Here is a 12,558-nt window from a genome sequence, read left to right as displayed (position 1 = left end):
CCAAAAACCCCCCCGTGAAGGCGACCGGCATCACCACCCGACCGAGCGCAGCTCTGTTGCCTGCCCCACTCAACTCCGACGCGGCTTACGGGGCAGAAGCCCACGAGCGGACCCAAGACACGAGCACACAAACCGACGCGAGCTTTGCCAGGGGGGGGGGTTGATGGTCCCACCTCGGGTCCAGTCCTCCCCGGCCGGCATTGCTGACCCCATCTCGGCGCATGGTTTATATCATCATCATACGGCATACATGTGGCGTGTGAAGACTGCGCCTCAACGATGGCTCGCGTGAAACCGAGGAACCCCCACCTGTTGAGTTGTGCAGGCAGACGGTCTGATGGCCCGTCTCGAGCACCGCCAATGTATATCGTACTTTTGACAGCTTTATGACACTACGAGGAGCGAAGTTGTTTGCAGCGACGAGGAGCTAGAGTGTAGAGAAGAGTTCAGCCTCGGCGCACGAGACGCTGGATCGCGAGAGCGATCCGGCGGCCTGTCTTGTCGGGGATGAGGCTGAACCTTGGGGTCTTTCTATTTTCATTGCTGGCGGAGTTTGGACTAGCATAAGGAGTTGTTCCTTTAATACTGTTTCTCTTCTCATTTCATTTCATCGATGCGACAGTGAGAGAGGGGAAAAGACGGAGGGGGCCTGGCCACATGAAGAAAGGGGGGCCAGGGCGAAGAGAAGAGAGGAGGGAAGGGGAGGGGAGGAGGGTAGGAGAGGTGGACTGTAGATGGGCAAAACAATAGGAATCTAAGGAAAGCATCGAAAATGATGGACGAGATCCTCGTGTGTGCCCGGAACTCGGGATGTTCAGCCAGCATGACGAGTGCTGTGACGTTGTGTTTGGTTTTTGTGGCGTCAGGCCATAGGCGTCCGTCGGCAGGTCGAGCTCCCGTGAGGCAGCCGAAATGTCTTGGGGGCAACTTCTGAAGTCCCATTGAGCCTGGATTGGCACATATGCGTCAGCCAGGTGGTAGAAATGAGTGTTGCATAATTAGCAGGGAGCTCTATGAAACGACAAGGTGGCCGCCGGTAGTTGACGACAAGAAAAGAAAAGAGGAAAAGAGCCTCTGGTGGTGGTGGTGGCAGTTGCACTGATTGACTGCTATGGCGATTGCAGGTGCTGAGGAACAGGCACAGGTGAGCCAAAAGTACCCAAGTACCTGGACCCCCTCTATGTGTCAGGGGACGGGACAGGGGGGGTTGGTGCAGCAGCCAGGGCCAGCGAGCTACGACCGGGGTTCTTGTCAAGCTTGCCTCCCGACTTCAGTTGACATCTGGCTCCTGTTTTGATGACCGACTGACAGCCCTGGCGCGGGGGGCCCTTCCACGAGACAGACGGGCACGGATACGGGTATCCCCTTTGGACCACGACGGACTGAACTACACAGCCAGCCAGCCCAGCCAGCCAGCCAGCCAGCCATGGCCACCGCGATACCCTCCATAGCCTGCCTGGGCGTCATAGGGCGGAATGTAAGTCCTGCCTCCTCCCAGAGAGAAAGAGACCAAGTCAGACAGGCAGACAAGACAAGGCTGACCGCCCGCACAACCCCCCAAAAAACAGAACAACCCCCTCCACATCTCAATCTTCCCCTCCCACGACCCGGCCACAAACACCCTCAAGCCGATCCGCACGCCCCTCCAGTTCTCGCTGCTCCTCTCCTCGACGCTGGACATCTTTGACCTGCGCGCCAAGCACTCTGCCGTCGGAGGCGGCACCGGCGGCGGTGGTGGTGGTGGGGTTGGTGGCGGCGGCGGGTCGCTGTCGGGCGACTACGGCCTCCTGCACGCCGTGGACGAGCGGCTCGCGGCGTACGGCTACGAGACCAACACGGGGGTCAAGTTCGTGGTGGTGGTGGACACGCGGGGGCGGCGGATCGACGGCGCCGCGCTGTCGGGGCTGCCGTCCATGGCCACGTCCACCACATCCACGCCAGCCGCCAACCCCCACAACAACCCCGCTGAGGATGCTTCTGGGGACGCGGTGGCGAGGCGCGCCGTCGCGGTCGTGGGGCTGCGCGAGGGCGACATGAAGCCCGTGTTCCGCGCCATGCAGACGGCGTACGTGCGCCTGCTGCAGAACCCGTTCTACGAGCCCGACGAGCACGCGCCGCTCACGGGCCACGGCGGGCGGAGGATCGTCTCGAGGAGGTTCGGGGCTGACATGCGCCGGATCGGGGAGGGGTGGACCGTTGGGGTTACGAGCTTGTGATTTGCGTGGGTGGTGGTGGTGGGTGAGCAGGTGAGCTTTTGGGACGGGGCTGGGTGGGGGGTGGATGGATGGAGATGCGGTCCTCTGGCATGGTGGCGGGATGCCAATCATCATCATCATCATCGTGCTTGTTTGTTTTCTTGGTTCTGTCCTGTCGGTCGGCGTCGGCGGAGTATCTGAGATGGGACGTCCTCTCCCCCCATCATGGCGAGCAATGGGCTTGTGGAAGCATCTTGGTGGCGTTTTTGGGGGTTTTGATAGAGGGAAGATGGAATACCATTCTGCGTCCATGTTGACTCTGTTGGTGATTCGGGGAGTCTGTGTCTTCCTGTGCTCCATACAGCGTACCCTTGTTCATTACTCTACGCCGTAGCCCCAGGATTTCGGCCTCCTCTTCCGTCGTCATGCCTCAGCTCCAGGCCCGTTCTCGGCTCGTGCCTGAAGCTATTGGTCTACCTTCTTCTGAGGTCTCGTGCTCTTGGTGACGCCCGCTCTAGGGGGTCCCTGGGGATGTAGTCCCCGGATTCATAACAAAACGACCGTAAATGAGAGACTCAAGTTATCAATGGGCGCTTTTGAAACGGTTCGGTTGGCTGCAAACCAACTCACTCCCACGAGGGTCTCGGACCAGAAGGTGAGATTCGCATCTACGAGCCGGCTGTCACCTGATGTTGCTGTAATCTATCTCCAAGGTGCATGTCTCGTCCATCTAGCACACTGGAAAAAGAGGTCAGCCGTGGCTCTTAGTTGTCTGATGCGGACTTTCCTTGGATACCTGACCTAGATCGACTCCCGTGCTTTCCCAGCAGCAGCAGCAGCAGCAGCAGCAGCAAAGGTCATACAGAGTAGGGTACTACATTAAGCCGAGCGCAAGTGGCCAAGTGCAGGTTACGATCAGAACCACCCATGTCTAAGACGAGTGTCTGAAGCAGCTCGTCGACAATCCACTGGATCTGAGCTGGTGCTTTCTACCTGCAAGTATCCTTGAGACCTAGACTGGCATTTCGCGAACCATAGAGGCGTAGTGTATGATTTGCGAAGACATATCTGTCTCTCTCTCTCTCTCTCTCTCTCTCTCTCTACTTGCAAGCGCAGGATTACCAAGTATTCTTCCTTCCCTATCAAGACCCATTATTTCTAAAATATGTTTACCACAGCCATGGTCTGGGACAACAGCCCGACGACACGTAGGCGACGCGGGTCTGTTAAAACATGTCGCAAATAGTGGCCATGACCAATAATAAACAATATTCATACACGAATCAAATCGGGCGGGTATATTAATCGCTTCCACATGCGCCATCCCCGCCCTTCCCAGCACAAAACTCCTTTGAAACCGCTGTAGGCAAATAGCCACCCACCCAGTACCACCACCGAGCCCATCATACATACACAGAGAAGCCATCTTCTCCCCTTCACGAAGCATACAACAAATAACAGACCCCACACGCGCCATTGGCGTATATCTATCGGGAAAGGGGGCCACCAGGCTCAGGGCTCAGGGCTCAGGGCTCAGGGCTCAGGGCTCAGGGCTCAGGGCTCAGGGCTCGTCGCCAATGATCCGCTCCTCCTCCTCCAGCAGGGGATCCGTCTCCTCCAGGCCCCTCAGCATGGCGTGGATGTCAGAAGGGTCCGTGATGGCCCACACGCCGCCGCCCTTGACGGCGTCGGTGCCCCGCATGCCGACCTCCTTGCCGACGAGGTTGCGCCCCACCTTGCCGGGCCCGATGCCGATCCAGCGGCGGACCTTCTCGTGCTGGTCGACGTACCTGATGCTGTCCCACCAGCGCACGGTCTCGAGGCACGAGCGGGCCAGCAGGTCCTTGAGCTCGGCCCTGGAGCCGAAGGGCCGCGCCGACACGTTGCTGATGCACCGGACCTTGCCCGGCCAGGCGACCATGTCCTCGCCGGCGCGGCCGGGGGCGCGGCTCTCGCCCGCGAGCAGCGAGCGCATGGTGGCGACGGCGGGCTTCATGAGGGGGCTGTGGAAGGGCGAGTCGCTGTTGAGGCGCACGGCGCGGGGGTCGTGGCCGAGGTACTGGCGGACGTGGGCGACGAGGGTCTTGATCTTGGCCATGTTGCCGCTGAGGACGATCTGGTTCTTGGAGTTGATGTTTGCGATGAGGACCTGCTCGATGGGGGGCACGTCGCTGTCGGCGCCGCTGTCGGCCTTGTCGCTGCTGGGGTAGGCGACAAAGTTCTCGACGGCGTCGATGAGGGGGGGCAGGTACTCGGGCTCGGTGACGATGGCGACCATGCCGTACTCGCCGCCGTAGTCCCTGCGGGCGGCGGCGGTGGCGGCGGCCATGACCTCTGCGCGCCTCTGGACGAGCCGCAGGCTGTCCTCGAAGGCGAGGTGGCCGCTGGCGACGAGGGCGGCGAACTCGCCCAGGCTGTGGCCGAGGGTGAAGTCGATGCGGGCGGCGACGTCGAAGCAGAACTCGACCTCGAGGATGCGCAGGATCAGCACCGAGGTGGCCATGATGGCGGGCTGGGCGTGGGGCGTGGCCGAGAGCAGCGAGTTGGGGCCCTCGCGGATGATGCGCGTCAGCGAGTAGCCCAGGACCGAGTCGATCTCGTCGATGATCGGGGCGGCGGTGCGCGGGAAGGCCTCGAGCCAGGGGTCGATCATGCCGACCTTCTGGACGCCCTGGCCTGGGGGGTATCGCCGATGGGGTCAGCTCAGCTCAGCTCAGGGCATGATATGTGGTGGGTGTCGCGAACCTGGGAAGAACAGGGCCGTCTTGGGCCTCCGCGCATTCGAGGCATGGCGGCGTTGTGAATACTGTTCATGTCCGTTTCGCGACCGTAACTGTAACTGTAACCGTGACCGTAACCGTACCCGGGCCTGATGACTGGCGACGGGCGCAACGAGTTGTGAGCGAGGGCCAACGCGCCGGCCGAGACCAGACACCACCGCGCTCATCATCGTCGTCGTCCTCTCTCGTCTCCACGTGTGTGCTGTTCTATGCCTGTCTTCCTTCCTTCCAGAGATGCGCCTCGCCAGCTACCTTGGGGGCAGCCAGGCACCAGGCTGGAGGGGGCGAGGTCCAGGCGCTGTTTATCACGGCATCAGAATACAGAATACAGACCTGAGTCGATTGCGTGGACCGGGCAGGATAAGAGTCACAACGAGCGGGAGGGGAGAGGCGAGGGGGGGTCCGCGGCCGGGAGGAAGTGAGGTGAGGCTCGGCTGATCAGCGTCATGGTTTAGTGGGGATCGAATGCGCGCGGGACAACGGAAGCAGGGGACAGGCAGCCTTGGAATGTGGAGGATCAGCCCGCCAGGCCGCTGCCGCAGTGCCGCTACCACAGGCTACAGGCCACATCTTGTAGCCGAGGTCCCACCAGAGCTCCGGGAGCGAGCGATTGTCTGCATCTGCCGCCAGGGTTCGTTGATTCGAGTACTCACCCCCTCCGTACTCCGTACATGCAGCACAGCACACCACACACGCTCCATCAACCTTTGACTAACAAACACTATCCACACATGGCCTCTTCAAAGTTGGCATCTCCTCTCCCCTGCAAACATCTAGACACATATTCAACTTGCCATGCTCGGGTGATGTCATATAAAAGGCTCAAAGACTCGGATTGGTATAGAAAATGCAATTCTCCGTTTATTCCGCCCAGGTGGAATACAATTACAGTACACCAACTTCACATCACATCGACTGCATCACCACATGCCTGTCTAATCAACACATCAGATAGACTGCACTCTCACTCTCACTCTCTCTCTCTCCAATCCACCACCTGTCAACAGCTCCCATCACGTACGTTCCTTCATACAGGACCCCCGAATCTATGGCTTCAATGTCCCCCGCTGTAGTTATGTATGACCTTGCCAGCGTATATACCCCACGAAAATGCCCTTTTGCAACAGCGCAGAGAACAAGCAGAAAGCACACAGTGAGGACGAAAACAAAGTGGCAGTACCAATCCCCCCTCATTTCCCCCTTCACCCTACATCCCTCACATGTACCACACCAGGAGAGGTGATACGAGAAGGAGATCAAGACCAGCGTGTGTGTGTGTGTGTGTAAGAAACGATGGCTTTTTTCATAAAGGGCATTAATGTTGGGTATCTTGGGCAAGCAAGAACAGCCGGGCAGGTTAGAGTAAAAAAAAACAAAAAACAATAAGCAAAACCCCAAAAACGACAATCAAACAATATCAAAAAAGAGCAATACAGGAACAGCAACAACAACAACGAGGAGAAAAGACGACACTTTGGGAACAGCCCTCCGCTTCCAACTGCACCACCATGTTGTGAATCCCCTCAGTCTAGTCAGGTCATCCATTATCGTCTCGACCAGGTGCTACACTCGCTCATCCGCCCGCTTCGGGCCTCTCCCCCCTCTCCCCCATCCCCTACCCTCTCATGGGTACATTGAAGCAACGCCCCTCGTGACATTGGCAGGGTTGCCAGCGACGATGACGTGCGCGGGCTGGGACTGTAAACACGCCCAGTCAGTTTCATCCTGGCCACAAGAGGGAGAAGGATAACAATAAAAAATTAAAAAAAAAAACATACCTTGCTCACGAGGCTCATCGCGCCCACCGTCGTGCCCCTGCCGATCCTCACACCCCCGAGGATGGTGACCGACCCCCCGATGAAGACGTCGTCCTCGATGACGATGCCCTTGCCCGTGCAGGGGCCCCGCGCCCCGTTGCGCCGCCGCGGGTCCGTCGTCATCGAGGTCGTGTAGAAGTTGACGTTGGGCCCGATGACGACGTTGTTCCCGATCGTCAGCTCGCACGCGTCCAGCACCGTGCAGTTGCGCCCCACCACCGTGTTCTTGCCGATCGAGATGTTGTACCCGTAGTCGCACGTGAAGGGCGCCTCCACCACCACGTTCTCGCCGACGCGGCCCGTGTGCGTCACCGGGCTCGACTGCGTCGGGCTCAGCTGGATCGGGTCCCGCGGCATCAGGATCTCCCGGAACAGCCGCGCCCGCTCCGCCGGCGACACCCCGTTGTTCGGGTTCGTGCTGTTGTTGAACCGCCAGCACGCCGCGTTGCACCGCTCCCGCTCCAGCACCAGCTCCTTCTCGAACGGGTAGAACGGCCGCCCCGCGATCATCTCGTCCTTCTCCCGCCGCCCCGGGTTGTTGTTGCCGCCGATGACGCTGCCGCTGCCGCTGCCGCTGCCGGGCCCCCCGCTGCCCGCCGGGCCGCCCGCCGCGCTTGTGGGCGGTACTATCGGCGAGGGGAACTGCGACGTGTGCGATAGCGCCAGCTGCGCCGTCGCCTGCGGGTTCGCGCCGGACTGGGAGGTCGCTATGGGGCTGTTGGTCCGCGTCGCATGCATGATGTTGATGTGCGGCAGTGTCGTGCTCTGTGGCGTGAGGTCGGGCTCGGTCCGCGTGAGGTCGTGTAGCGGCGGCACCCGCTGGTAGTCCTTGGCCCCCCGCTCCGGGAAGGGCACCGGTGCGGCGCTGACTGGGGTCGGGAACACGTTGGCCGGCGTGTTGGGGTACGCCGACGACAACGCCGATAGCTTCTCGTTAGGGTCCATCACCGAGGCGGTCGGCAGGGTCGAGGCTGTGAGCCTGTCGTCGTCGGTGAGCACGGGCCGCCCCTGTGGTGGTTCGATCCGCAGCGGCTGGCCTCGGTAGGACGGTAGGGGTTCACGCTTCCCATGCTGGGGCGGGAAGACGGCTGGTTGTGGCATCCCGTACGCCCCTGGTGGCACATAGTTCGGGTCTTTGGACTCGATCTGGATGGTCTGCACCTTGTTCTCGGGCTTGGGCCACGTCCCTCGCTGCGGAGGATATCCAGCACAGACAAAGCCCCCCCTCAGACAGTTACTACCTATACGGGACTCAGCGATGGTTCACCCACGAATTTGTAGTTGGACGGGTAAGATTTTTTGGCAGACTTACACTCTGGCTTGGCCTCATCGCACTTCTTCTTTCTCTTGCGACACGTCAGACAGCCCGTCTTGGTCCGGTTGCTAAAGTTTCGTTTCCTCTTCTTCGGGTCGGACTGGACAACGCCGTCCCTCCTCTGCTCAGGAGTATATTGACCAGAGTAGGTCATTGACATGTCGTCGCCGTCCGGGCTGGTCTGTGGGTAGTCCTCCGTAGCTCTTCGCAGGGCATCTCCGATCTGTTCTTCGGTGTTTGCAGAGTCCGGCGCCGCCGACGGTGGTTGGCTGTAGGGGTCCCGGTCGTCCCGCCTCTCGTGCGGAGAATACCACGAGTCACGATCCCGCTCACGATCCCGCCCGTCGTCGCCATACGACCGGTACTGCCGACCCCGCGCATCACGCTCATACGGGTCCCGGTCCCTTGGTTCGGATTCCCGTGATCGCTCCAGGCGGGCGTCCTCTTGCTGCCTCTCGTTCTGCGCGGCTCCTTCTCCCCGCGGCGATTCGGTAGAGCTTGACCTCTTGCGCTTGTGTGAGCTGTCCATGTCCGCATACTTGGCCGGGGAGTATGGCTGTCTCTCGTGGCCCGGGCCGCCCTGAGCCCAGCCGTCCCGGTCCCTGTGGGTGGTGTTGGCGTCACTTGGAGGCGGCTGCTTCGGCGCCTGGTCTGAGTTCTGCGCAGGGCCGCAGGTCCTCTCCGAGGAGCCTGCACGCTTTGCGCCGATGGGATCGCCATTGGCATTGGCGGCCTTGGGTGAGCCAGCCCCATTCATGGCGGTGAAAGAAGTCATTTTCATTCAATATTATGATTAGCTGTGGGCACGCAACTCGACGCTCAATGCCCAGGATGCAGTTTTGTGGTGTCCCCGTAGGCGTAGGGCGGTAGCACGGAAAATCTCGTGAAACTGGTGCGCTGCAAGAGCGCATATGCTGGACCCTGCAAAAAACTTTCGTTGTTGTGTCCCGCGACTGATCGAGCTGTCACCTGCGACAGCTAGGAACGATGGTGCCGGATATGCTTCGGCCGCGGTTGCGGGCGGGTCTCACGAAGCTGTCGGTAGATGGCCTTCCCAGACGAAAATTCTGTTGCTTGATGAACCTGTTCAAAAGGACAGACCTGAGAAAGCCGCGTCGAAAGCCGTCGTCCTCACTGAGGCGAGCGCGCTGCTTGGTGGTTTGAGACGGTTGTGCCGGCAAGTCTCGCAGATGCGCAGATGCGCCGTTGTGCCCGCAGCACGCTTCCTCGCCTCCCAAAGTTTTAAGCGCCGAGGGTGCGTTTGTCAACCCACCGGCCGAGGCCGCCTGCTCGTCCAAAGATCGTAAGGTTGCCGGGATCTGGGATTAGGTCTCACGAGGAGAAATGCTAAAATGCAATGCGGCCTAGCAAAGGTCTGTGTGCTGTGCGCGCGCAAGAGTGATCGACAGGAGCCGACGTCCTGGTTGTAAACCCAAAAGGTGGAATGAGGAATAAGAGGCTTTGCGATCGTCTCGTGTGAGATGAGAATCTCGGATGAATCAGCGCGACTAATGTGTGATCAGCATGAAGGATTGGCCGTCTCGGAGGTTCAACAGAAAGGCGCGGGGGTTGTCCTGTAGTGTGGAGAAGAAGAGAATGGACAGGGGGGAGGCGTCAAGGGCGCGGGTAGTACTGCGCTGTACCATGCGGTACTGTACATGGTACCGCAGGGTCGAATGGGCAATGCGAATGTGCGAAGCTCGAGCGTGGGAGTCGGGCGGCACCACGAAAAACTGCTATGCCGGACAAAGAATAGACGCTCAACGTACCTCCTAGGGTCGTCACCCAGGGTTACTTCGACTTCCGTGTCGATCGGCACCTGCGGCCGCTCGAGCTACGTATGTAGCACTCGTCTCGGTGAGACCTGTACGATAGTAAAGCCGACTGTGAGTCGGTGCAATTTGCCAGGCTCTGCTCTCTGACAGATGGTCAAGAGGCGAAGGCCGCGGTCCTGTGGGGACTGTTAGAATAAACAACGTCGACAGTGTCGTGTGGTGGGCCGGGAGTGAGTGAATGCAGGTTGGCAAATGGCAAATGGGAAGTGGCAAGCAGCCAGAAGCGGCAATAGCTTCAGCACCTGGACTGAGGCTGATGTGATTTCTGACCCCAGGGTCTCATCGAGCGTTGGTTGAGAGCCGTGCGGTACAGTACCACATTAGATAGATGCAGGACTAGACAAGGGGCAACCTGCGCGGGTGTGAGGCACCAAACTCATGTCCGTGTCTGCACCAAAAACCGGCACAGCCGCCGACCCTGACTCTTGACACGCCGCCGCCTGGGAGCTTGGGGCTAGACGCAACGAGACGGGGCCTGGGGGGCAACATGGGAAGGGACAGTCGGGAGAAGGAAAAGGTGATAAGAAATCCGGATGACACGTCAGAGGCACAGACACAATGCACTGCACCACAATGGGGAAGACGGTTTCGTCAACTCCGCTGGCTACCACCATCCGCGCATGCCATGCACGGATATAAGTGTGAGCAGTGGGAGGGTGAGTGGTCGGCACGAGCATGCGTGCAGGGGATGGCTGCAGAGTGTGATCGGGATTGCGTACTGGACTGTGGGCTGTGGGCTGTGGGTGCAACTCGACCCAGCCGAACACCTACCCAAATCCCAACCAGGCGAGGCTCGCCACGACAAGTTGGGCATGCTGCAGGGACGAAAAGGGAGTTCTTGGGTGGTAGCACTTTGAGAAAACGGCCGTGAACCTACCGGAAATACTCCACGAGCGCTCTTTGGCTCGGGCTCGGGCTCCTTTGGGTGCCTCGACAGTCCTGAGTGTGTCTGGATTCGAACTGGCGACCGGTACTGGTGAACGAGCAGCTGCCAGCCTGCAGCGTGCAGATGGAACGGGTGGAAGTGCCGGGCGATGTCCGATAGGACTTTGACTGAGAGAAACCTTGTCGTCGCCACCACCACCCCTCGTTCGCTGCGGTACTGAAGTCTCGACGTTTCGACTTGGTTTGGTATGCGTCGCCTCTCTGCTTTCAGCCGAAGCTTGTTGCCAAGCGTCTGCTGCGCTTGACTTCCGCAACTCAAAAACTGGCTCGCGTGAGGTGATGATTTGGAGATGCTTTGCGGGAGAGAAGCGCCGCGGGCGGTCTAAAAGCTCAGATGATTTTGGCTGCGGTGCTGTGTGGTAGGATGCGGGCGCGCTTGGGGAGCTTCAGCTTTTTTTGACGCTGACGCGCGTTACGCCGGCTGGTCTGGTCGCGGGCTGAACCGGTCCTCGCTTCGCTCGCAGGATTAATCGCAGTACAACACGATCTGTCAAACTTGTCCGAAGCGGCCCTGCACTAGAAGTCCTGCTCTCCCCGATACATCAAATAGCCGTCAGAATCCGTCGTGTTTGCCCTGCCGGCCTCTGCACGCTCGCCCTGCAGCGGACCGAGCAAGTTTGATAGGTCGACGCAAGGGCGGCACTGCTTGCCAGTCTCCTGCTTGCTTGCTCAGACGGGCGCGCCGGCGCCGGAGGCTGAGTGTGAGCCTAGATATAATGGGGGCCCAGATCGTGATGTTTCTTCTCTATCCTCTCCAAAATGGTATGGCATCAAAGTACAATGCCTGTGATTCAACCACTCGGGGGTCCTGTTCACAATGCAGGGAATCGGCCGTAGCGGGGTGGCGATGTGAGGTCAGTCCAGACGGTATGCAGTTGCAGGTCCATGGACAACCTATGAAGGGGGCGGAAAGGACGGGGCGATGGCACAGAACCTCAACAGAAAGTGGGCAGCGGAACCCAGGGGTTGTTAAGGCTGTGCGTAGTACGGCTCCGGACAGAGGTATCCAGACGGGACTAAACTTTGGGTTTGATGAAGGTCCAAGTCTCAGGGCCCAGAAACCCGTCAGAAAGAGACCAGGCCGGGACGAATGGGCGCGGGATACGAATCGAAGAATTGTTCTGTAGCATGGGCTAGTCGATCAGTCACCAGGACTAGGGAGTCCTCGGCAGTAATCTCTTTCGCATCGCAACGAGGCCCTGAAGACAGTAAGAGCACATGCCATGGGAGGTGCCATCGTGGCCCAAGGCGGCCCAGGCTCGGTGCTGGTGGGTTTAGCGAGCGGGTACTTGGCCACGCTGGTACCGGTACATGTCGCCAGTTTCGATACCCGCAGGACATCGCTAAGCCCGGACCGGCTCCAATATTGGGCGGCATGGCGCTTGTCGTCAGGGCGGTCTGATGTACCTTGCATGTACCTCTCACGGGCTGTACGTGAGTGGTGCATGGTCCTGCAGCGGTGGCCGTTGGCTGCAGCTCCCCAGGCATCTACACTATCTCTCCAAGTGACGGAGGACGACCCCGAGGCTCCATTGACCTCACCCAGAACCTTAACACGAGTGTACCGTACGTCGCCTGCGGAAGTCGTTCGTGCTAAAACAAAAAGACACGGGCTCGCTACTGGGTAGCGGCGTGCCCTCCCGCCCATCCCTGGACCCCGACTTCCATGCT

At 59.7% G+C, this 12,558-nt stretch overlaps 3 protein-coding genes across 3 annotated transcripts; 1 reads left to right on the top strand and 2 right to left on the bottom strand.

Moving 5' to 3' along the window:
* Positions 1–1,111: 1,111 nt before the first annotated feature.
* On the top strand, positions 1,112–2,216 carry KVR01_001402 (uncharacterized protein; the record flags this gene model as incomplete). The annotated part of the gene is made up of 3 exons (XM_044793639.1): positions 1,112–1,144; positions 1,343–1,477; positions 1,569–2,216. The coding sequence occupies 3 exons, from the start codon at positions 1,112–1,114 to the stop codon at positions 2,214–2,216; spliced, it is 816 nt and encodes a 271-aa protein (XP_044649357.1).
* A 1,540-nt stretch (positions 2,217–3,756) lies between these two features.
* On the bottom strand, positions 3,757–5,009 carry KVR01_001122 (uncharacterized protein; the record flags this gene model as incomplete). The annotated part of the gene is made up of 2 exons (XM_044790296.1): positions 3,757–4,866; positions 4,941–5,009. The coding sequence occupies 2 exons, from the start codon at positions 5,007–5,009 to the stop codon at positions 3,757–3,759; spliced, it is 1,179 nt and encodes a 392-aa protein (XP_044649077.1).
* Positions 5,010–5,810: 801 nt separating this feature from the next.
* On the bottom strand, positions 5,811–12,135 carry KVR01_001762 (uncharacterized protein). The gene is made up of 5 exons (XM_044792112.1): positions 10,820–12,135; positions 9,877–10,058; positions 8,105–9,615; positions 6,754–8,033; positions 5,811–6,673 (listed from the first exon to the last, which is right to left on the bottom strand). The coding sequence occupies exons 3-5, from the start codon at positions 8,886–8,888 to the stop codon at positions 6,599–6,601; spliced, it is 2,139 nt and encodes a 712-aa protein (XP_044649717.1). The 5' UTR covers positions 8,889–9,615; positions 9,877–10,058; positions 10,820–12,135; the 3' UTR covers positions 5,811–6,598.
* Positions 12,136–12,558: the final 423 nt, after the last annotated feature.

The sequence above is a fragment of the Diaporthe batatas genome, assembly GCF_019321695.1.
Source record: "Diaporthe batatas strain CRI 302-4 chromosome Unknown Contig00002, whole genome shotgun sequence".
Lineage (NCBI taxonomy): Eukaryota > Fungi > Ascomycota > Sordariomycetes > Diaporthales > Diaporthaceae > Diaporthe > Diaporthe batatas.
The sequence above is the reverse complement of the archived record's forward strand: the minus strand, read 5'-3'. Positions and strand labels throughout refer to the sequence as shown.

Excerpts from the sequence above, each read along its gene's own strand:
- KVR01_001762 (XM_044792112.1), bottom strand. The coding sequence starts at position 8,888 with ATGAAAATGACTTCTTTCACCGCCATGAATGGGGCTGGCTCACCCAAG. Across the intron at positions 8,034-8,104 it reads CGATGAGGCCAAGCCAGAGT|GTAGTAACTGTCTGAGGGGG; the intron begins GTAAGTCTGCCA and ends AGTCCCGTATAG. Across the intron at positions 6,674-6,753 it reads CGATGAGCCTCGTGAGCAAG|TCCCAGCCCGCGCACGTCAT; the intron begins GTATGTTTTTTT and ends GCGTGTTTACAG.